At 34.4% G+C, this 26,466-nt stretch overlaps 1 protein-coding gene across 1 annotated transcript in view; it reads right to left on the bottom strand.

Annotated features, from left to right (window-relative positions):
- CNTN5 (contactin 5) overlaps nucleotides 1-26,466 on the bottom strand; it is a 1,016,132-nt gene that overhangs the window by 495,531 nt on the left and 494,135 nt on the right. The window contains exon 5 of the mRNA XM_029915651.1: nucleotides 3,854-4,075. Within this exon, the coding sequence (XP_029771511.1) occupies nucleotides 3,854-4,075 (222 nt within the window). The remainder of the gene's footprint in view (nucleotides 1-3,853; nucleotides 4,076-26,466) is intronic.

The raw sequence follows: 26,466 nt of genomic DNA, 5'->3' as shown, positions 1-26,466 counted from the left end.
AAAATTGTACCACATATATATTCATAAATAAGATGTATTATTTTGATTTTTAAGTTTTTACATATATATGTAGTATTCTATAGCTTTACTTTCACTAAACATTATATTTTGAGATATAGCCATCTTGTTTCTCAAATTATATACATATTTATATATAAAGTTTATTCATTTATATATTTTTATTTATATATTTTTATTCACAATAGCCATGTTTTAATAAATGAAATATTACATTTTATTTATCCATTTATTTTCTGATGAATATGAATTGTCTCCAATGTTTTATTATTAAATATATACCACTATTAACACACTTTTCTATTTCTTTGTGTATGTTTGGGAGAGTTATCAAAGTTTTATTTACAAAAGTAGAATTGCTTTCTCAAATTCTTCTGCAAATGAGATTTTTACAATTTTCAGAGAAGTCTTAGCTCTATCGGGGTACTTCCCGGCTTACCTCTGAGCAAGACTGGTATGACTTTCTATTCAGGCTCTATTAGTTTTCTCATTCTTCACAAGAACATGTCAACCCTGGCTTTACTCTCTATAAAGGCAAAGGGGAGCTACCTGACAAAAGCCGTATGTCAGGGTCTTGTCAGAGAGAACAAATTCAAAGTCACATCTAGGCAAGATGTATCACATTCCAAGATGAGAAAACAATAGTCATGGAGGATTAATTGTAAAATATTCAGACTCTCCATTCTTCCTTATACTCTAAATATGGATTAAATATGGTCTATCCAGTAGCACCATCAATATCACATTGGAACTTTTCAGAAATGCAGATTATCTGGCCTTACTCCTGATCTGTTGAAAGAGTATCTATTTTAACAAGGTTCTCCAGTGATTGCATGCATATTAAAGACAAGAAGTACAATTTTAAATAATTATTTCTCATTCTGTGGTTGATGATTGGGCTAAGTCTACCTTCATTATACCTGATAAAAGTTCTTATGTACACAGTAAGAATAATGTTCAGGTCACTGGTGATTACATCAAGTATCAAACTTTTAATGAGGACTATCCAAAAAAAATTGTCTGAAATTATTGTCACATATAGCTGTGCTTCTACTGAATGACTATTTCTTTATTCTTTGAAACACTGAAAAATATGTAACTGATCAGATTTTATTTCCCCTTGATTTCTAATTACCCAAAATGGGCACTAGCCTTCAGGAGGTATGTAGGCACCTCTTTTTTTCTTAAGAAAAATAAATTGACATATCATGACCACTCAAAATCCATCATGTACATTAGGGTCCACCCTTGTTATTGTATATTCTGTAGGTTTAGACAAATGTTTAATGATTTATATCCATCATTATGATATTGGGAATATTTTCATGGCCCTATAAATCCTTTGTGCTCTGCCCACTTGTCTCTTCCACAAACACCATCACTAGCAACCACTAATGTTTTTACATTCTCCATCATTTTTTTCTCAAATGTTATATAGGTGCATTTATATAATATGTGACATTCCAGACTGGCTTCTTTCATTTGGTAATATACATTTAAGGTTTTTCCATGTCTTCTCATGGTTTAATCACACATTTTATTTTAGTGCTGAATAATATTCCATTGTCTGGATTATCGCAGTGTATTTATCCATTCGCCTCCTGAAAGACATTTTGGTAGTGTCCAAGATTTGGCAATTGTGGATAATGCGGCTCTAAACCTCCATGTGCAAGTTTTTATGTAGACAAAAGTTTTCAGTTCCCTTAGATAAATACTAAGAGGAACAATTGTCAGATCATATGGTAAGAGTATGTTTTGTTCTTTAAGAAACCACCAAACTGTCTTCCAAAGTGGCTGTATAATTTTGTATTCCCACCAGCAATCAATGAACATTCCTGTTCCTCCACATTCTTATGAGCATCTGGTATTTTCAGTGTTCTGGGTTTTGGCCATTCTAATAGGTATGTATATACTGTATCATGGTTGTTTTCATTTTTATTTCTCTGATGACAAGTGATGTGGACCATCTTTTCATATGATGATTTTTAATCTGTGTTATCTTCTTTGTTGAAGTATCTGGTAAGATCTTTGTCCCGTTTTAAAAATTAGGCTGTTGTCTTATGTTGAGTTTTAAGAGTTCTTTGTATATTTTTGTTAATAGTCCTTTATCAAATGTGTCTTTTGCAAATATTTTCCTCCAGTCTGTGGCTTGTCTTCTAATTCTTTTGATACTCTCATTCACAGAACATATTATGGGAATTTTAAAATTATACCAGAAATAAGTATTTTGAAAAATAAAATGTTTAAGGAGCTAACATTATGCTTAAATAAAATGTAATGCCAACTCTATTGATAATGCTTACATGACAACAAGTGGCATAAACATGAGGCATGAGTTTGCCTGTGCTTGGCACCACAACTCAATATGACATTTCTAAAATGTTTCCAATAATTTAGTTCTTAAAACATGTTTCTTTGCCTGTTTAGTCCTTCATCAATCATAACTAAAATGTAGTCAAAAGTGTATTGGCTTAAAATCAGAAGATGTGTAAATAAAAATTGCCTACTTATGGGGCACTTGGGTGGCTCAGTTGGTTAAGCATCTGACTTTGGCTCAGGTCATGATCTTCATGGTTTGTAAGTTTGAGCCCTGCATTGGGCTCCATGCTGACAGCTTAGAGTTTGGAGCCTACTTTGGATTCTATGTATCCCTCTTTCCCTGCCTCTCCCCTGCTCACACTCTGTCTCTGTCTCTCTCAAAAATAAATAAACATTAAATTTTTAAATGCCTACTTATTAGCAATGTGACCTTGGCAAAGATATTTATCTGTCTCTGAGTTTCCACTTACAAAGAAGAAAGTAAGAATTTCCACTTCACATATTTATTGGGGGAATTATTGAGATAAGCTATACAAAAGAGACTGGCACAGAGCCTGGTAATACTTGGATTTCAGTGTTTTTCTCTGACTGCTAATTAATCTTATATTATTTTGTTGATAAACTCAAAAAACAACAGAGTTAGAGAATATCTAGCAAGTGTTGTTCAAACCCTAATGTTAATAACTACTCAGTAGTCCTTACTTTAACTGATGCCTTAGTGTTGGAAATTTACATTATTTATTTTCCACTCAGGAATAATGCTCTTTCTCTAGGACCTGAAAGACATTCCTTCAAAATGTAATTATCAAGATAGATAAATTCCCATTTCCTAGTCTCTATAGGGGGATAAGAGATTATCTTTAATAAGCACCAATTAATAAACTCACATGGTGAAAGGAGAGTAGAATATGCCACCTGAAAGTATGACACTTTGGAATATTGGTTATTTTGAATTAAAGTTACTTAAGAAAGAGCAGGTGCAAGAAGGACACTCCAACCCTCCTTCATCCTCCTGAAGGCAGGAAACCAATCTGCCATGTAAAACGGTAAGAGAAAACAAGGCATCTTTACCACCAGAAATAGGTAATATAGGGCCAAGAAGATTATATAAACAAGCATTGTTACTTCGTTACTAATATATTACCTCAAGCCCAAACCCCTTTATCCTGCTTACTCATCACAAATTTATTGATTCTTTGTCTAATAGGTATAAAACCTGCTTGCTTTTAATTTTGAGAATAGATTTGTTTTTTCCCTGTTAAACTCTTTTAGCCAAAGACTCTACAAGAAAAGAAAAATTTTTCCACATCTACATTTTCTAATCATAGTGATCAACTTCTCTATTAACGTCCTCCACTTTCCCAGATCTTTAACACTCTGCCACATTCTGTTCTGGGGAGTCGACTTTAACCTCTCTCCCCTGTTGAAATCGTCTTGACCTCAATGACAATAATCTTGAGAAATGAGTTCCTGGCATGTTTAACTTCAACAGGTGCAATTTTTCTTTGATACGTACCATCTTGTTTGAAGGCATCTGAGGAATGATAAAGATTGATGGGGGAATAATAATGTTGAGCTGCCCCTCGCCAGCTTGGTGAAGAAACACTCAGTGTTCCTAATGAAGGATTGCTGTATCGTGGTCTAGTCTTTGAACCAAAGAGAGATGAAGATGAACTCTTTTTAATTCTTAGCAAAGCAGCATATGAAGTAGGGAAATTGGGAAGAGCTCCAGAATATTCTGTAAAAGAAAAACAATAATAAAAAGTGAATTATGAGACCTTTGTTTTTTCCTGTGAAAATTATTTTTTTCTAAAGACAATATTAACAACTTCCCATGGAGCTGAAACCAAACACAACCTACAGAAAGAGTGACAAAACATTAATTAAAATGTTATTTTTATATTTTAAAGCATTTTATGGAAATCCTGCTAGTTATAGTGTTGGGTTTCTGCAAGAGAAAAAGAAGGAAAAAAGATGAAAGAGAAAAGAGAACAAAGGAATGGAATGGAAAGGAGAGGGGAAGAAGAAAAAAGGAAAAAAGGAAGAAAGACATCCCAAAATTCAAGTCTTTATTTCCTTTGTCATAAGTATTTGGGAATTAACTTAATATTATGATCTACATTAGATCAGTTCCTTATCTATTATTTAAAAAACAGGAAAAAGAAAAAACCCACATTCTGAATTATATTCTCGAAATACAGATTGAATCTTTATGACTTAAAATTTATCATTTAGTAAGAAATGCATCTAATACAGCATATATTTTGATAAGGCTATGAGTTATGTCCCATATTCTTGAAAAACAGTCAAGTTCACAATGAAAAATAAATAATTTTGGATGACATTTGTATTGTATATTTTGTTATATAGACCATATAACAATATTGATTATTAAGTGAGGACACTATTATAAAATTCCTACTTTCATTGATTATTGATAAATGTCTTAACAATATTTTGCTTTGATTCCCAAGGTTTTCCTTCAGAAAATGTATGGATAGTGGTTGGAGTAGATTAGACCAACACTGTTATGTCCCTAGGAAAGAGTCAGATTAGTGTGCAGGTCAAATGTTTAAAAGTAAATTAATTATGGTGAATTCTAAAGAACAACTAGGAATTGAAAACGTTTTCTATGTCAAATATGAATACAATTTGAAAATTTCTTTGATCTTGGAAACATTTTTAAAAATCACACATTTTTTGTTCAGAGTATCTGATATTTTAACCTACTGGATGTTAACTTAATTTGACAAAGTATAATTTATTCTGTGAGTAAACTTTCTAATAATGAAAATTATTTTAGAATCATTATACTGTCTCATAGAGATATTTTTGAATGCAAGAAGAATTTTTGTGAATTGAGAATAACACTTTAGTAGGTGTTAAGCATCAAATTAAGTATAACATTTTTCTGTTTTGTGAAATTGTAAGTTTGATTTTTCTGAAACTCAAACAATATTTTTAGATGTCCTCTACATTTAAATTGAGTATGATATGTGTCATCGAAACCTAACAGTAGCTATTAAGAGATTCATGTCCTTTAGTCCTTGTGTCCAACTTACAAGTATGGTTGAAGGTGGATCAATTTTAACTGAAAATAGCTAACCTCTCCTGGGCCAACTCTATGAGAATAGATTATGGGTAGACATAAAACCCCTTTAAAACCTGGAATTAAACGCAAGTTTTGTCACCTAGAGATGTAAGGTAATGAAAAGAGAATGAGCTTTCCTTTAGAGATAGTTTGTGGTTGTGATCTCCGAACTTATTTGTTTCTTAGTGCCGTCTGTTGCCTGTGTTTTAGCTGCCTACACTGTTCATATGTAAAAAGAAAAAAAAGAACTGTATCATGCTAGTGTCAGAAATTGGAATAGAGTGTGAGAATGTGGCTTACAGTTTTTAAAGCTAGAGGTTGATAATTATTGAAAGTAGAAGGGCCACAATGAAACTCAAAAACCAAGATCATCACTGTGGATATATGTATTCCTACTACATACATCACATACATAGATCATATATATAAATAATTAATATAATATATATTAACAAAACACATACTGGCTAAGGACATCAGTAATCACCTTATGCCACCCATATAAATAGAGATGAGCCAAATGCTAACTAATGTGGCTGTGTGTTCCACACCAGGGCTTTATTTGTTATGTAATAAGTTGCATCTGTTACAGTGGAGATTCCTTTTTCATCAATCAAAGTGAACCCAGAGCTATTTCAAGAAATTTGACAATTTTTTCATTCATTCATGTATTCAGCAAACATGTAATGAGAACTCAGTAGGAGCTAAATGCTAAGGATACAAAGGTGAACAAGATACTGCATTCTGCTTCAAGGAACTTATGACAGTGATTAAGAAAGGCAACTATATGTGAACTTTAATCCAATGTGATATAAAAGTAAATTCAAGGATATAGGGGATCCTTCTGTTAAGTGAGGAATCCTCTCATCCTGTCTAGGAGCCATCAGAAAATGGTTTCCAGATGAATTCTATCTAATCTGAGTCCTGAAAGACCATTGGTGACTAGTTCAGCAAAGCTCTGAGTAGGGAAGAAAAAGATAGCCTAGCAAAGGGAAGAAAGTATGTGAATATCTGGAAAAGAAGGGCAGCAGCGTGTGCTTGGTAGATTAAAATAATCAGGAGCTCAGGGTGTAAGGGAGAGAGAGGTGGGAGGAGAAATAGAGCTGAATAGGTGAACTGGGATTAATGATGAAACCTACTGTGCCATGATAAAATGGTAGGACTCTGAAATGAGAGTATATAAGTTTTAGAGAGAACTTTCTGGCTGCAATGTCATTTGGAATAAGATGAAAGGAAAAAGAAGACTAATAAAGAGCCTAACGCTGTAATGAAGGTGAATATTGTTCCTGAATGGGGAGGCAATATAATGAGGATGGGAATAAATTCAAGATTACTGATTGATTGGATTTGAGGCAAGGCAAGGAAAATAAGAATCTGGGAATACTCTGTGCTGCTAGAAGAAGATAAGGGTGCCAGAAAAGGCATGAGCTTGAAATGAAAGCTTATGAATTCAGTTTGGAGCAGGTGGAGAGGTTGAGGGACTTCTTAGGGCATTCATTCTCAATAGAAAATTCTGTGAATTTAATGGAGATACAGATTAATGAAACATTATTAAATGGTAACCACATAGATGGTCATTAAACTATGGGAATACTTGTGTTTGCCAAGGAAATACATACAATGAGGAATAGAGTGTTGAAAATGGACTCCTGACAAACACCAGTATTTAAGAGAGTAGCAGAGGTAATAAAACCTGTAAGAAAAAAGGAAAAGGAGTAAAGTGTAAAATTACCAAAAAGAAAGGAAGAGTCTTTAAATTTGATGAGAGAGCAGTTTTCAGTGATGAGAGGCTGGATCTGCAGTGAAGGGGTGCCCCATAGCAGCAAAACTGGTTTATTGCTGCACATATAATGTACAGTGAATGTGAAAGTGTCAGAATCAGGAAGTGGAGAAGGGTTTCTGAGCTCTGGAAGAGAGCTTTGAAGCTCTGCCAATTCCATTACATTAGACATATAGATACTGGCCTTAGTCAGTGACTTCCAATACTCTCCTGGTCTTGGTGCAAGTGACTTTTAGTTTAGTGAGGTCTCCCTCTCTTAGGGGCGTTTCTCTCTCTCTCTCTCTCTCTCTCTCTGTGTGTGTGTGTGTGTGTGTGTGTGTGTGTGTGTAGGCAAAAAAGTTTATTTATAATTTATTGTCAAGTTGGTTTCCATACAACATCCAGTGCTCCTCCCCACAAGTGTCCTCCTCCATGACTACCACCCTCTTCCCTTTTCCCTCTTCCCCTTCCGCCCTCACATTGTTCTCAGTATTCAAGAGTCTCTCATGATTTGCCTCCCTCCCTCTCCCCAACTCTCTTTCCCCCTTCCCCTCCCCCTAGTCCTCCATTAGGTTTCTCTTGTTCTCCTGTTAGACTTATGAGTGCAAACATATGGTATCTGTCCTTCTCCACCTGACTTATTTCGCTTAGCATGAGACCCTTGAGGTCCATCCACTTTGCTACGAATGGCCAGATTTCATTCTTTCTCATTGCTATGTAGTATTCCATTGTATAGATGAACCATATCTTCTTGATCCATTCATCAGTTGATGGACACTTAGGCTCTGTCCATCATTTGGCTATTGTTGAAAGTGCTGCTATGAACATTGTTGTACATGTGCCCCTATGCATCAGCACTTCCAAATCCCTTGGGTAAATCCCCAGAAGTGCTACTGCTGGGTCAAAGGGGAGTTCTATTGATAGTATTTTGAGGAATCTCCACATTGCTTTCCAAAGCGGCTATACCAGTTTACACTCCCATCAACAGTGTAAGAGGGTGTCCATTTCTCCATATCCTTGCTAGCATCTACAGTCTCTTGAATTGTTTATTTTAGCTACTCTGACCAGCGTGAGGTGGTATCTCAGTGTGCTTTTGATTTGTATTTCCCTGAAGATGAATGATGCTGAGCATCATTTCATGTGTTTTTTGGCCATCTGGATGTCCTCTTTGGAGACGGGTCTATTCATGTCTTCAGTCCATTTCTTCACTGGATTATTTGTATTTTGGGTGTGGAGTTTGGTGAGTTCCTTGTAGATTTTGGATACTAGCTCTTTATCTGATATGTCATTTATAACTATCTTTTCCCATTCCGTGGGTTGCCTATTAATTTTCTTAATTGTTTCCTTTGCAGTGCAGAAGCTTTTTATCTTAATGAGGTCCAAATAGTTCATTTTTGCTCTTTATTCCCTTGCCTTTAGGGTTGTATTGAGTAGGAAATTGCTGCGATTGAGGTCAAGGAGGCTGTTTCCTGCTTTCTTCTCCAGAGTTTTGATGGATTCCTGTCTCACATTCAGGTTCTTCAGCCATTTTGAGTTTATTTTTGTGTATAGTGTACAAAAGTGGTCTAGTTTCATTCTTCTGCATGTTGCTGTCCAGTTCTCCCAGCACCACCTGTTAAGGAGACTGTCTTTTTTCCATTGGTTACTCTTTCCTGCTTTGTCAAAGATTAATTGATCCTACATTTATGGGTCCAGTTATGGGTTCTCTATTCTATTCAATTGGTCTACATGTCTGTTTCTTTTTTGCCAATACCATACTGTGTTGATGATTACTGCTTTGTAGTAGAGGTTAGAGTCTGGTATTGTGATGCCTCCCATTTTAGTTTTCTTCTTCAATATTACTTTGGCTATTCAGGGCCTTTTGTGGTTCCATACGAATTTTAGGATAGTCTGTTCTAGTTCTGAGAAGAATGCTGGTGCAATTTTGATTGGGATTGCATTTAATGTGTAGATTGCTTTGGGTAGTAATGACATTTTCGCAATGTTTATTCTTCCAATCCATGAGCATGGAATGTTTTCCAGTTTCTTGGTGTCTTCTTCAACTTCCTTCATAAGTTTTCTATAGTTTTCATCATACTTTATACATCTTTGTTTAGGTTTATTCTTAGATAGTTTATGGTTTTTTTTGCAATTGTGAATGGGATCAGTTCCTTGATTTCTCTTTCTGTTGCTTCATTATTGGTGTGTAAAAATGCAACCAATTTCGGTATATTGATTTTGTACCCTGAGACATTGCTGAATTCATGGATAAGTTCTATTTGGCTTCTGGCAGATTCTGTCGTGTTTTCCATGTAGAGTATTATGTCATCTGTAAAAAGTGAACGTTTGACTTCATCTTTGCCCATTCTGGTGCCTTTTATTTCCTTTTGTTGTCTGATTGCTGATGCTAGGACTTCCCGCACTATGTTAAACAACAGTGGTGAGAGTGGACATCTCTGTTGTTTGTGTTCCTGATCTCATGGAGAAAGCTCTCAGTTTTTCCCCATGGAGGATGATATTAGCTGTGGGCTTTTCATAAATGGCTTTTATGAGTTTAAGTAAGTTCCTTCTATCCCAACTTTCTTGAGGGTGTTTATTAAGAAAGGATGTATCACATTGATGGATTTTTTGAATGTTGAATGAGCCTGTAACCCAGGAATGAGTCGCACTTGATCATTATGTATAATTATTTTTATATCCTGTTGAATTTGATTTGCTAGTATCTTTTGAGTATTTTTGCATCTGTATTTATTAAGGATATTAGCCTGTAGTTTTCTTTTTTTGTTGGCTCTCTGTTTGGTTTGGGAATCAAAGTGATGCTGGCTTCATAGAATGAGTTTAGAAATTTCCCTTCTATTTCTATTTTTTGGAATAGCATGAGAAGGATGGGTATTAACTTTGCTTTAAATGTCTGGTAGAATTCCCCTGGGAAGACATCTGTCCCTTGACTCTTATTTGTTGTGAGATTTTTTGATAACTGATTCAATTTCTTCACTAGTTATGGGTCTGTTCAGTTTTTCTGTTTCTTCCCGTTTGAATTTTGGTAGTGCCTGTGTGGTTAGGAATTTGACCATTTCTCCTAGGTTGTCTAGTTTGCTGGCATATAATTTTTCATAGTAATCTTTGATGATTGCACATATTTCTGAGGGATTGGTCATAAAAGATCCATTTTCATTCATGATTTTGTCTGTTTGGGTATTCTCTCTTTTCTTACTGAGGAGCCTGGCTAGAGGTTTATCAATTTTGCTTATTTAAAAAAAAAAAAAACAACTTGGTTTCATTGATCTGTTCGATTGTATTTTTGGATTCTATATTGCTTATTTCTTCCCTGATCTTTATTATTTCTTTTCTTCTTCTGGGTTTGGGGTTCTCTTGCTGCTCCTCTTCTAGTTTCCTTAGGTGCTCTGTTAGATTTTGAATTTATGCTGTTTCTAGTTTGTTGAAATAGGCCTTGTTTGCAACATACTTTTCTCTTAGGACTGCCTTTGCTGCATCCCAGAGAGTTTGGATTATTGTATTTTCATTTTCATTTGTTTCCATATATTTTTTAATTTCTTCTCTAATTGCCTGATTGACCCATTCATTTTTAATAGGGTTGTTTTTAACTTCCACATTATTGGAGGGTTTCCAGACTTTTTCCTGGGATTGATTTCAAGTTTCATAGCATTGTGATCTGAAAGTGTGCATGGTATGATCTCAATTCATTTATATTTATGGAGGGCTATTTTATGACCCAGTATGTGATCTATCTTGGAGAATATGCCATGTGCACTTGAGAAGAAAGTGAATTCCATAGCTTCAGGATGCAGAGTTCTAAATATATCTATTAATTCCATCTGTTCCAATGTGCCCTTCATGTGCATTGTTTCTTTAGTGATCTTCTGTCTGGATGACCTAAGCATTGCTGCAAGTGGAGTATGAAAATCCCCTGCAATTAGCACATTCTTATCAATAAGATTGCTTCTGTTTGTGATTAATTGTTTTATGTATTTGGGTGCTCCCAAATTCAGCATATAGATATTTATAATTGTTAGCTCTTCCTGATGGAGAGACCCTGTAATTATTATATAATGTCCTTCTTCATCTTTTGTTACTGCCTTTACTTTAAAGTCCAGTTTTTCTGATATAAGTATGGCTACTCCAGCTTTCTTTTGACATCTAGTCGCATGATAGATATTTCTCCATCCCCTTACTTTCAATCTGAAGGTGTCTTCAGGTCTAAGACGAGTCTCATGTAGACAGCAAATAGGTGGATTTTGTTTTTTATCCATTCTCCTACTCTGTCTCATTTGGTTGGAGCATTCAGTCCATTTATATTCAGTGTTATTATTGAAAAATGTGTGTTTAGATTCATTGTGTTCTGAGCAGAGTTCATCTTTGTAGTAGTGTCTCTGGTACCTTATATTCCTTGCTACATTTCCCTTATAGAGTCCCTCATAGGATTTCTTGTAGGACTGGTTTGGTGGTGAGGAATTCTCTCAATTTTTGTTTATTTGGGAAAAATCTTTATCTCTCCTTCTATTTTGAATGACAGGCTGGCTGGATAAAGGATTCTTGGCTGCATTTCCCCCTCTTTATTACATTGAAGATTTCCTGCCATTCCTTTCTGGTTTGCCAAGTTTCCGTAGATAGGTCTGTGACCACTCTGATGTTAGGGCCCTTTTTTCCCTAGCTGCTTTCAGAATTCTCTCTTTATCTTTATATTATGCCAGTTTCACTATGATATGTCATGCAGAAGAGAGATTCAAGTTACATCTTAGGGGAGTTCTCTGTGCCTCATGGATTTCAATGTCTATCTCCTTCCCCAGATAGGGGAAGCTCTCAGCTATAATTTGATCAGCACCCCTTAAGGACCTTTCTCTCTTTCTTCTTCTTCAGAAACTCCTATGATATGGTTATTGTTCCACTTGATTGTATTATTTAGGTCTCGAATTCTCCTTTTGTGCTCCTTTATCAGTTTCTCTCTCTTTTTCTTGGCTTCTTCTTTTGCTATAACTGTGTCTTCTAATTCACCTATTCTCCTCTCTGCTTCTTCAATCAGTGCAGTGGCAGCCTCCATTTTATTATGCACCTCATTTATAGCCTTTTTTAAGTCGTCACAGCTATTTTCAAGGTCCTTCGTTTTTGTATCAGTAGATTCTCTGATGCCTTGTTCAAGCCCAGTGATTAATTTTATTACAATTGTTCTAAATTTTTATTCAGTTATGTCGCTTACATCTGTTTTGAGGTGTTCTGTAGCTGTGATTTCTTCCTGGAATTTCTTTAGAGGAGAGTTCTATCGTTTCATCATTTTGGCTAGCTTTCTGTCTCTTGTCAGTTTTAAAAGCTTGTTATGCACAGTGCACCTGTTAGTATTGCCCTATTAAAGGTGGCTCATTGACTGTCCAGAACCTGTCATTTCAGGAAGTATTCTTTTAATGATGTCTCTCGGTTTCTCTTGTTATGCCTTTGATTATGTTATTTTCCTACTCAGTGATGTGTACTTTGGCTTGTATCTTGATGTAACCCTGAAAAGGAAAACAGACAGACAAACACACAGGGAACAAAAGCACGCAAACACACAGGCAAGTCAAATAAACAATAAACCAAAAGGGGAAGAAAAAAAGAACAGAAAAGAAAAGAAAGGAAGAGAAAAGAAAAAAGAAAGTGGGGGACAGAAACAATAAAAGACAAAAGACAGTCTGAGAGCATAAAACCTGAGGAGGGGAGAGATAAGGATGACATAAGGAAATATATGTAGATGGCAAGAATTGATCTAATCATGTCCATGCATAAATATTGGTTTTTCCCAGACTCCAGGGGGGAAAAGGAAAAAAAAAGAAAAAGGGAAAAAAAGGGAGCTCTCCAGCACAGATGGGCGTGGTTTGGTGCAGGTAGATTGGGTCTCAGAGGCTACTCTCAGAGGCCCCACCTTCGTGGTTTCGAGAATAGTGGCGCCCCAAGCCCTTCTCAGATCACGTGTTGCAAGCCACTCTTGAGTCTGATCTCCCTGTGCCATGGGCTGGCCAAGTTGTTTTCTTCCAAGCCCCGCTTTGTTTGCAAATCCTCGTCCATGCACTTTAATGCCACAACCTCATCTGAGTGGGCAGCTTTCTAGCCAGGATTGAGTAGGGGGACAGGGGAGCCAGCTTTTTGCTGGCTCCACCTGGAATCAGTGAGCTCCCGAGCCCAAGGAAGAATAAGCCAGCTAAAGGAGATGAAATTATCTCCCCATGTCCAGTGGTTATACATGGGATGATAGTATCTCTCTCTGTCCCAGACTGAGGCTTTTCTCTTCTCCAGAGACCATTCTATGAACATTTTCAGTCTCTCTTTCTCTTTCCCTCCTCTCTCTGCTGCTCTGCACTGCTACTCCACACGCAGCCCTCCATAGCCCTGTTCTGCCACTCCACACACACAGATCTCCATGGCTCTGCACCACTGCTCTGGGGGCTCTCCCCTGGCTCTGCACTGGTGTTCCTTCCCCTCAGAGCCTCAGCTGTGGCCCATTTTTATTTCCTCCGTTCACACTCGCTCAGGCATCTATGAGGCTGACATCTATAAGGACTCTGTGTGTTCTCCTCCCACCCTTGCAGATCAGAGTATTGTGGCTTCAGTCCTTTTCACTTTGATAGTTGCAGGTCGGCGGAGATTACAGAGCTCCCTACTTCTCCACCATTTTGCCCCTCCCCTCTTGGCATTTCTAACTCTTCTGCCTGATGCCTTCCCAGCTGCCCAGCTTCTTTTTCAGACATCTCTAATTTATCAACTCCTCACTCCCAGTCCTGCCACCTTCAGTTCTGGAAAACAGATCCCTCAGTATAAATAATTGGGAAAATGATGTTTCCATCCTAAGACTTTTTTTAACTCCCAACTTCGGGAGATGAATTGATTTTAACACATACAGGGTTCTGTTGGGGGTGAAAAATACTGCATCACCTTCCTAAGTTTAAATTCAGATATTTGCATTACTGTCTATCTCATGTTATTGTTTACTTCTTTCTAGGATCTCAACCCCTTCAAGATTTACAAGTTACTATTCTTAACGCCCCATCACCACCCAACAATCCTCTCATTTCCTCAGTCCCCTTTCTCTCTAGTTCAGAGTTTGTTTTTCATTACTTTACTTAGTCCCTTCAATGTACCTTCACTTACTCTAGCCCTCACCCTCACTTACTTTCACAGACTGAGCTCCCTGTCTAGTGTAAATCCAATTATCAACATGCTGTGTTGCTGAATGCAGCTGGAAAAGGACAGAAAATCATTCCTAAAGATCAAAATTCACAATATTAAGAACGAGTGAAGTTTTCAAGTTTCCCAGCAATACTACTGCATTTCTCTAATCCATTTAATATCCCATTCCTCTGTATGAATAATTTACATTTTATCCTTCATCCTGAAGTTCCACACCTTCTTGGCCTTCCTGATGATGGTATTCCTATTTTTCTTAGAAAATAGAAGCAATTGGGAGAGTGAGTCCCTCCCATGCACCTGTATGTACATTCATATATACCTTGCTTTCATTGTGTGACTGTGAATGACTTTCTATGCATCAGTTAAGAACAAACTCCTCCAGTCTTTGCACTGAATCTCATTCTAACCCATTTTGACTTTTCAAGGATGTCTTTCTAGAAAATCCTTTCTAGCTAGCTCTTTCCGCACCAATTTTCATCTCCCTATTAGATTAGTGCCATAACTTTATAAATATCGATCTAATCTTTCTTTAAAAAAGCTATATAAACCTACCACTCCTTCTAATGATTTTTATTAACCACTTCTTGAAAAGGGTTATCAGTGGTCACTATGTTCAATTCCTCTCCTGCCATTCTCCCTTGAGCCTGTTTGTAGGCAGTCTTACTTATAACACTCCACAATAATGACTCTCATCCAGGAGAGCAATGATCACGTCATTGCTAAAGCTAAACGTCAATTTTCATCTATGAGCAGTTTTCACCATGATTAACCATTCTTTTTTTTTCTCTTTCAACATCTTCCTGAACTGATTCCACTGTATTATAATACTATGTTTTTATTCCTATATCACTGGCTACTCCTTCTTTTTTGTCTTCTTAGTTTCTAAATTCTAAATGGTGCACTCTAAAGTAAAACTCTTCTCATTTAAATATAGTCGTGATGGGAACAAGGTAAAAACAACAACAACAAAAAGATGGTGGCAAGTTTCCTTTTGTAGCAGGATTCTCACACAGTGTTGTGACACTGAGGCCTTTTAATTTCCAAGAAGTGATTTATTTGTGCTGGCACCACTCAGTTGTATTTGTACCCAATGAACTGGCACCAAACCTAATGTGACATAGTTTTTTACACATTTTTTATTTCTTTGTCTCTCATATATGGTAACACAGAAAAACATGTAGTCTGGTTAAGTAGTCTCAAAGACCCTATCACACTTTTCATTTTTTTCCTTTTACTTCATTATATGTATCATAGTTTTTAGTTTTATAATAATTTTATTTAATGTTCCTCTACTAATACTTTGTATCCTCTACCAATACTCCCAGATTGTAAATTCCATTAAGACAGTAAATCCAGCAACTGTATTAATGATCTTTTTAAAAAATATTTAATTAATTTTTTATGTATTAATGATCTTATTCAACAACATTAGCTCCATCCCAGACAACAAATTCCACTTTTACTCTGCTCAGTTACTTGAACCCAGCTCTAAATCTGTCATATGGCAGTGTTTCCTATGCTCATTTTAACTTCTACTTGTAGTTAACAGCTCTTTACTCACTCTCCAGTGCTTCTGCCTCAGCTTCTAAATACTTCCTGACCTCTGTCACTGAAAGCACCTTCTGAGATAAATAATTTCATAAATCATATTCAGGATTTAGAATATGTTTTTAGTCATCACTTCAAGAATTGTCATTTAAGAAATGGAACCATTAAAATGGAAAGAAGAAAAAAAAGAAAGAAGAAAAAAGGCAGGAAATGAAGAAATAAAAGAGGAAGGAGGGAAGGAAGGGAGAAAGAAAGTAGGAGCATAGGTTGGGCCCAGAATTCCAAAAAGACTCAGTGAAATATAAATGCTAAGTGACCCTCTGCTGGGCTCTCAACTGGTTTCCATCTACACATAAGTCCTTGGTTTCTTTAAGCAAACGTAAAAATCATTTACTCCCCAATTGACTCCTTTCTCATTCAGCATTCATTGATTTCTCTCAATAGCTCTTCATTGAAATTCTACTACATGTTAAGAACTGGGGATACAATTGTGAGTAAATCACAAATGGTTCCTGCCTTCATGGAATTTATAATCTAGGAACATGGGTAGGGGATTACAAATTGGTAAAATATTAGTAGAGGGATATTAAAGAAGAAAATTATTCTAAAACTATATAAAACTAAGAATTATGACACATATAATGAAGAAAAAGGAAAAGGAAAAGAAAAAACTGACAGAGTACCTGGAGAAGATATTTTCCAATATCTTACTTTTTAACTTTGTTGTCATTATGACTCTGTTCTTAGCAAGGTAGACATCTTCCTCCTACAACTTGGCCACTCATTTTGTTGACTGATAATTTTGGATGAGAGCAGCTTTCTCAATAAACCTGTTTGCAATATAAATTCCACAGTTCAATTGCCTGGAATTAAATTTGTACTCTACCTCATAGCAGATCTGTGGCTTTGGGCAAAATGCAAATAGCTCTATTTCTTTGCCTTTAAAATGGCTATAACAACTGCACTACCTTCATAGGTTGCTCAGTGATCAAATAAAGTAATACATGGAAAGCACTTAGAAATTTGCTTGTTAATAGTAAAAACTAAATAAATGATAACTATAGTATTTTCTATTATTATCTGCACTTAAGTTGTTACCTTTAGTGGACATAATTGAATAATGAGTTTAGGCTTCCCAGATTTGATTGGGTTAGAAAATAAAAATATAAATACCAAATTTAGATAGTCATTTTAGTTTGAGGGGCAAATGGAAGGGGGATAGTTACAATTTTATTTTCTTGACAGGTGTATACCCATGAGTAGATTCTTAAGAAAAAATTTTGGACACAAATGGAAATTATGAATCTATAGAAAACACTTTGTATTTTGTGTTTCTATTGGCTAAACCAATACCTACTCATCTATTCTGTTTTCCTGCTCAGGGTTTGGAAGGTAAAGTAACTCATAATTCTTTGTTCGAGAAGTCTTCATCAGTTGCTCAAACTTTTAATGAATATCTATGCTGAAGATATCAGCAGAATCTAGTTATACATTAATCATTTTTCTTCTATTTTCTCACTGCTTATAGATCAGACCTTAGGGGATGTGTATTACAGTTATTTCTAAAGCGGTTTAGAGATTTGGTGATAAAACTCAATTAACCTAGTGCTCTCACACCATGAAATTCCAGCTGGAGGTTGGGTTGGAGTAAATATTAATGCCTTCATTAAATATTTCCTAATCAAATGACCCAGGGACCACTAAACCTATATTATTTAATAAAATTGTAGTCTATTAAGTCAGAATGACATTGCCACCACTTGCAGTCTTGGAACTAATAGCATTGCTTTTCATTACCTAAGAGATCACTTTATAAATGTCATTGCCATTAAATGTAAATAATATTCATGAGATAGTGGATTAGAATTAGTAAAAGTACTATTTTATGTCAATATTTATTAATAAATATGGATTAAAATGTCAATATGATAAAGCATACATTTAAAAATATTTAATCCTTAAAAATATATTAACCCCTTATCATATTTAAAATTTCCTGAATTTTATGATACCTAGTCAACTTCAGAATTGTATCTCTATTCCTAAGTATGAAAAGTATGTTTGCAATGAACTTTACAGCTCTTAAAATATTGATGATATAATTGGAATATCACTACTGTATTCTGAATTAAATCTTTTTCTGTCAATTCCTCACACAATCTTTTACAATCAAATAAGTCTGAGCAACACCAAAAATTCATGAAAGTATACTTTTGTATAAATTCATTTATTTTCTATAGTTCTAGTTTGATTTTAAATATTTATTGGAGCTAACATAATAATAAACATAAATAAACTATAGAATCAAATGATTGATATGTGATGCCCTGAAGAATATTAATGCTTAGCCATAAACTCATAAGTCAGGAGAGCAAAGAGTGACTCCATATATTGATGACACAGTGTACCAAAAAAGCAGAAGTCATACAATATCCAAACCTGCAGTGTGACTCAATTTGGCATCAGAGTCAGCATAAAGAAATTTGATATCTGACCTTTTTCAGGGTAATTGCTAAGGCTGTCCTCTCTTTGATGAGAATTAATGTTAACTGTGCAACTTCAGCCTGCTCAAGTTATGAAGCTTGCAAAGATGAATGTAACACGTCCGTGAAGCCAGTCATGTGAAGCATATTTAGAAATGGTTAATAATTTATAAATAATGTGCATCATTCAATTTAGTTGTATGCATCTATGACAGAGGAGAGTTTGAAATAGCCCAAGTCAGATGTACTTTCTGTCTCAGCTCTGCCCTGTCTTCAAGAACTGCATTATGTGTAAACTTCATAGTGTGTTAGCTGGAAAAGCGAGAAAGGATATGCAAAATTTTAAATTCATTTTAAAGCACCAAAGTCAAGCATTTAAACTGCACTACTTCTAGCATTTATGGAAAACAATAACAGCATTACATTTCTAGTATTCTTTGAATAAGATTAAAAAATAAGCATACTTATGGGTAAAAAGAAATATAGCTCTAAAAGTTATTTCTGCCATTCTATTCAGATACATTATTTTACATTTGAAGTCATAATGATTTAATATTTGGAAAACTTTATTTTTTCCTCATCAGTAAATGTTTAGTTGCATGCATAAATAGATCATAAAATATCCTTAAATCTGGGTATTATATATGTTTTTTATTGAAAAAAAGAGAGTGGAGACAGTGACAGACCTCATAATTTTTCTGTTTTGTATATTTTTTCACTATTGTTATAACTTTTAAAAAACCGATATCATCTAGATAATTCATTGTTAAGCTATAAGACTAAAGTGGCTAAGACTAATGTGCCTGTTGTTTTCTAATCACTGAGGAAATTAGTAAGGGCAGGAGTTAGTTGTGAAATATAACCAAATTAATTTAGTGATTAAAGAATTCCCTCTTGTTTTGGATAATTAAAGGTTTCAATGAAGTTTTAAGTCTGCAATGATTACATTAGGCTATTTATCTTCTTAGTCTCTATGTGTTTAAGATAGATCAGATAGTATCTGATAATAAATCAAATAAAACTGACCTTATTTAGCAATAAATGCTATGATTAGAAAATAATAAAACAAAATGTAATCCTTCCCCCACCAGTTTTAGAAAATGCTCTTTGGGAAAGTTAAGCTTCCATTATATGTAGATATAAAAAATAAACAAGTGTGTTTCATTATGTTCAGTGCTTCAAATGGTGCAGTACCTATACTAGAGTCTCTAAATTTGTAGAATGTGGATGCACTCAGTCTATTGTGGATTTAGAAATGGAAATCAAGATGGCCATTTACACTGATGGAATTTTAGATAGCTAAGAATTATCATGAAGTGTGCTGGCTAACCATACCTAGTGCAACACAAGATTTAACATTTATTGAATATATAGAAAATGGTCAATTATTATGTGTTCCAAATCAAAAGTTAACCATGGAAATACCAAAAGCAATAAAAACATAAAATTTTGCCCTTAAAAAGTTCTGAAAAACTAACAGAAGAATAATACATACTCAAAAGAAACCACTTTATAATCGTGAAATTTGAATAAACCTCAATCTCATACTGATCTCAGGTAAAAATATAATCACAGTTTCAGAGAAGGAGTCATTCCTGGGTTGAGTTATCTTCAAATAGGGGATGTGTGGAAATCCCTTTTAAATACTCTCATAGGCAAGTAACAAGGTACAATGCCACCCTCCCCATTAAGAAAATAAAGGTTTCCCTCAGGCCTAGTGGAATCCTTACTTCACTTGGACACTATGTTAGATGCATCTGCATCTCTGTAAGGAAGTTGGTAGACTGGTGCGTGTACAGGGTCCAGCCTTGTGCAGCTACTCTGAGCCAATCAATTTCCTTATACTTGACCTTTCAAGAACTCCCTACATTCATTTCTTTAGCTGTTGGTTTCTCCAGCAATCACAGTCTCGTTGGAGTGAGCAGGCCACAGGCCACTCTGCTAAAAGAGAGAGTGGAATCCACATGTAATAGCTCCCCTTGCAATTTAAGTTGTGGGGGAACATCCACAAAGATGTGATTGATACCAATCATCTAGGACTTGACGCTGGAGATGGAATTTGAATTGAGCTTTGTTCATATTTCACAAGTGAAAAATAAGCATTTGAAAAATGTGTTTGAGTTTTATTTCGTGACTTTAGCACATGAAAATGTTGCTTGAGCATCCCTTCAAGGGACTTTAGTTATTGAAGTCCCCAAATGCCTCATTATAAGGCAATTTTTCTTCAGAGGCAGCCTATACCTTTGACCCTCATAACTACATGCTATGGAGGAACATACTGGAGTAAGTCAGAAACTGTGCAACTAACAGCAATTTCTTCAAAGAAGACATCAAAAAATAATTTTTCAATGACACGTTAGCAAGGTTATGTGAATTCTCACTTAACAGAAGAATTACCTACAAATCATTTAAATTTACTCATCTGCTGTGGTTATGGTATTCTAGCATAAACTGACAGCTCATTTGGCCCAGTTACTCAGGTAAACAAAGATAAAGACATCAAACAGGCTAAAATGTTGCATCCTGATTTAGAATGTCACTCTCACTGTCAGGGCTTCCACATCTGCCTCGTCTGTGGCATTTACTCAATATCTAACAATCTAACAAACTCAATTTCTAGAAAGCAGCTCCCAACTGTGAAACTGCTATTTCTCAGGTACTTACAGAGCACAGATTCTACTTTCCAACTCAAAGACTTACTTACATATGAATTAAGTTTCAAGGGAATAGGCTTCTGGTACCCTGCTAAATCTGTGGAGTGTTTTAGCTCAGCTGCCTTTGATTCATTTTGTTATTGACTTCTAGGTCAGAGTGGTCTTTCTCTTAATCCTTTCCCTGTGCAGTAAGTTATGGGGTTCAGATTCAAAAGGAATAGGAGTTCCTTAAATTTTCCATTAATTCTAATTATAAACCCTCTGATTATAAAATAAGTCTATCCTCACTATAGAGTCTAAATCATCTGTTAACTAAAAATCCAGACTGCAAAACAATCTCTGATGTTGTCTATCTAATGTGTAGACATATATACCAATAGAGACAGACAGATTTTTTTTCTGGTTTGTTTGAAAGAAACTGGGATTAGTTTATAGATCTAATCTTTTAATTTTATTTTTAATCTTATATTGTGATTATTTAATCCTGTTCCAAATGTTCTTCAAAAGCATTTTATTGGCTACATAACTGTCCAATATATGTGGTTTGTTAAAAGTTATTTGACCATGTCCTTGTGATCAGATTAATTTATCTGTTATATATAATGATTCAGGAATATCCTTGTACATAAGTCTTTATGTGTATAACTAAGAATTTCCTTAGAAAAGCATCAAAGAAGTGAAACTTCTGAACATGAAAATAGCTCTTGCTAATTTTTTCTAAGAATTTTGACTTAACTATAATCTTGTTATCATCATGAAGCAACAATAATTTTTTAACATTTCATTATGATATCTTATATGTCATTTTATTAGATGATTGCTAATATAAATTATCCTTTTAAGTATGATAAAAAAGCCTATTTCATCATTGTTTAGGTTTGCATTTTGATTATTAGACTTACATTTTCTATGTACATATTTCCTGATTGAATTATATGTAAACTGGTGTTCCTGTTGACTTGTGACTTCTTTTTCTCAGTTTTTAAAATCACTTTCTACACTATGATCATTAATGATTCCATTGACTGTAATGGTAATTTTTATTTGATTACAGTGTACTATAGAAAAAATTATATTTTTATATAACTAAGTTTATTGATCATTTTCTTTCTTTCATATTTATTTGCTTTTACTTTTGGATTTCTTTTTGAATTTATTTATGACTACATTAAAATTCTAGATTTAGAAATATCAGTCAGCTTCACCCTATAGCAATACATATATATACTTTCTGCTATTTTCAAATGTTAATTTAAAAGGAAAGTCAATCATTAGCCTGATTGATGCAAATTTTATTTATTGGTTTTTCAGGGGAAGGGGACAAATTTTTTTTGAGTACTATTGTAAACTTCAAAATAGTTTTAGAGTATATGAAAGATGATACCAATTTCTTTTGTTTTTATGTCAGGTACAACATTGCTTGAAGTTAATAAGATTGATTAGCTATGGAAGGAAGAAAGTCAGTGAATATTTAATCCAAATTAATAAAGAATGCATTTAAGACAGACCCACAGGTCAAAAACTGCTATTAAACTTACACGAAGAAGAACCTCTTAAGACTAGTCCCATTTGTTCAATGGTAAAGGCAGATCTGCTTTATAAAACAATACTTGGGAACCTGTAATATTAGTGACATCTTATGTTGTCAAAATACTTATTTTTTTTAATTTTATTTGAGATTGTCCCTAAGCCCACTTAACATCCTACTGCTGAAAACACTTTACTGTGGCTACAAGTTTTAATTTCATGACTGTGCAAAAAATTCTGAATTTTTAGGTGACATTTTTCTTCTTCTTTTTTTAAATGACAGTTGGTCAGTGGCTAAGGCCCAATGACATTTATCAGCTACCTAATTAAAATGTAGACACTTTTATAATAATTGCAAATGTGACCTTCATTTGTGTATTTTTGCTAGCTAGCATGTTTAGCCAAATGTCACAATCGTAATCTATTCCTTCCCATAATGTTTAATTATATCATATTGAAAGTATTCATTCTTCAGTTACCATGGTTTATGAAATCATACTGCTTCCCTAGAGAGTGGGGAGCTATAGTTCCAATACCCTAATGAACAGTGATTGTAGGGCTGTGTCCACAAGCTGCCAAACAACTAGCTGAAAAGTGAAAATCCATTCAATTAACAACTTTGTTTGTGTCTGTGATGCCAAAAAATAGCTCTGATTTGTTTTCCACAGTACAAATAAAAGATCCGTAGACGTGGGATGGTTTGTTTCAGCTTTCTGACATCTCCTAGCTCCTTCAGATCTTTGTATCTGACTTCTGGGTGAAATAACCTCTTGGATGTTCCACAAATATTTGTAGCTTCCAATATTTTCTCAGTTCTCCCTTCTCCATATCGAGAAACATTGCTCTAGTTATACTCTCTCTTCTAAATTGTCTCCTGATCCTTCCAGCGCACGATCCACAATTTCATGAAAATAACATATATAATACGAAAAACTGATTATGGTACATATCTGCCCCCAAATACTGCAATCACTCCTTTCAACATTCATGGTAAAGTGAACGTTTCTTCAGAAGGACAAGGTCATTACTATCCATTTGTGTAAATTCATGTCTTTGTCTTGTCTTCCTTCTCTATATTTTAATCAATTAATAATGAATAGCTACAGTTTCTCAACTCAATCAGCCCAAGTTTCTTTTTAAGGCTTTGTTGTCACTATTTCCCTAATGTTGTTATGTGTTCATCAGAAAGCAGGGACTATTTTATGAAAATGTAATTTTGAGGTATACCATTTATATACAAATAATCACTGTTAGCTATAGAACTAAAGATTCATAAATTGTTTTATTTCATATATAAAAATTCATTTCAATTCGAAGATAAAACTTAAATGCATTTACTATACAAATTTACTTTTATCATATAATTTAAAATATGTTAAGTAACCCCCATCAAGAGATTTTATCTATATTAAGTAACAATTGCAGTGCTGATGTAAGAAACTCTATTCTTTTATTTTTTAATTTTATTTTTTTATGTTTATTTATTTCTGAGAGATAAAGACATCATGAATCCGGGAGGGGCAGAGAAAGAGGGAGACACAGAATCTGAAGCAGGCTCCCGGCTCCGAGCTGTCAGCTCAGAGTCCGACATGGGGCTTGAACCCACAGACGGTGAGATCATGACCTGAGCCAAAGTGAGAAGCCCAACCGACTGAGCCACCCAGTGCCCCAGAACTTTATTCTCTTATTTAAAAAAAACAAAAAACAAACAAACAAACAAAAACTTTGGGTGTAGTTTTAACAATGTAAACATAAAATTAAATCAATCAAAATATCAAAATCTATACTAATTTTTTATTATGTTAAAAAATAAGTGTCTAAATAAAATGATAATGTTTGGAAGAATTGGGAGACTTGATCTGGTAGGTGTTAAGTTTGGAGTTTAAAATGCATTGTGAAAGAGCAGTAAAATTTGGGTACATTTTTTTACTCAGAGGTTTTCTTATGTGTGCTGTTATGAATTTTTGTGGTGAGAAAGATTTGAAACCCCAACTAAGAATTTACCCAGTTTCTCATTTGAGCAGGAAACATTTTACAGTGTAATTGATAAACTATCAATCTGGGGCCTCATAGGTAGAAGACAATATGTTAAAAAAAATAAAACCTTAAAAAGCATTTGATATTTTAAATGCTGAAGAAAACTTTCCAAATACAACAACATGAAGTAAAATAATAAAACTTTCATTGAATCTGGAAGTTTTTGGGTCAAAGAAATGTAAGTTATGATTATCCAAATGCCCATTGTTATTGCAGTAAACTGTACAACTCTCTATTGACAGTCTCTTTATTCAGTGTGCTGTATTTGATATTTTACATTATTGAGGGTAAAAATATTTTTAATGATATAATTTCCAGCTCCTCAAAGCTGTTTTCCTAAAGTTCAAATCCCAGCTCTGTCATTCATTACCTTCCTGACACTGTGTAAATTACTGAACCTTTCTAATCTTCTGTTAAATCAAGATAATGGCTATTCTGAAGATTGAGATAATTGTATGAATTGTCAAGTATATTGTACAAAAGAGGAAGTCTACAAATTGCATCATGATCATTATTTTTATTATTGTTATTAAACATAATAGTACTATAACAGCTTGGAATTAAAATCAAATGTGATATGCTTCTACAGATTTTTCAAAGTAATAATGAAGTACTTTTTTATATTTTTGTTCATATATTTTTGTTTTCTTAGGACTGTGGAGATTCTCAGGTTAATTAGCTCTATTTGGGGAAGGTGTTAGAATTTATATCATAGTGTTAAAGAAAAGGTTTAGAAAAAACATTAAGTCACTAGATTCTGGGGGGTTTTTAATTGAAAATTTTTGTCAAAAAGTTACCCAATACATACAGTATTCAAAGATTTCCAGTGATGAATCTGAAACTGAGTTCCCTTAGTAGAAATGTTCCCCTGCCTGAAGAATATTTTTTTTAGAACTGAGAGATGAAAAAAATACACATGACAGAATTGAATTATTTTCTGTCTCTATTGAGAAATTTAATCTGGCCAAGAGGTGCTTGAATAAAAATTTTAATAACTACATTTCCTAGAGATAGTTATCATATGCATTTTCTCACAGGAGTTCTTAGCAGAATCTGCATAAGTGGTAAGAGTTCTCATCTGCTGCAATAATGTAAAAAGTTGAATTAATCCCCCACAGAGCTTACCGATGATGCTTTGTATATGGTCAGTACTGAATAGACAAGAATAGACAAGAAACCTAAATGAATGATTGGATTTCAATAATTTCTCATTGTAAAAGGGAATAATATAAAAATAGCAACTTGCTAATGAGCTATACAATATTATATAATGTATACATATTATATATATAATACAAGGAGATATAATACCTATATTATACAAAGAGCTATTCCTAAGGCTGCACCAAAATTTATATATCCAAGTAAGTCTCTTTTAAAATATTTACTTCTTTTAGCACTATTGACTTTCATTGACAAAAACAGTTTTTAAACATCTATTTTGAAATGATGAATTTATGAATTTATGGCTATGTTTTAAAGTGCAGTGAAACTTAAAGCGTGCACAATATTCAATAAAGGAGAAATTCAGAGAGAGCAATACTGAGGTTAGGAGAGCTGAAAATAAGCTATACCAGGGGAAACCATATAGCCTTTCCTTATCACAGAGCTATAGAAATGCAGACTGGAAGAACTGGAAGAGAGATCGAGGAGATAAAACAAGGCAGAGTTATGGAAAATTTTGTATTCTTCTGATTATGAAAGTGAGATGAACTGGGAGCACAGAGGGCGTTTATCCAAATAAAACTATCAGGAAGGGTGATAAAACTTAGACATCCATGCCTCATTGCTCCAGTATTATAATCAAAGAAATCACACTGTATGAGGTAAATAGTAATTGGAATCAAATTTGCAGATGGTCTAATTATCTCCACATTT

This window comes from Suricata suricatta, chromosome 11 (genome assembly GCF_006229205.1).
Source record: "Suricata suricatta isolate VVHF042 chromosome 11, meerkat_22Aug2017_6uvM2_HiC, whole genome shotgun sequence".
Taxonomy (NCBI): Eukaryota; Metazoa; Chordata; class Mammalia; order Carnivora; family Herpestidae; genus Suricata; species Suricata suricatta.
The sequence above is the reverse complement of the archived record's forward strand: the minus strand, read 5'-3'. Positions and strand labels throughout refer to the sequence as shown.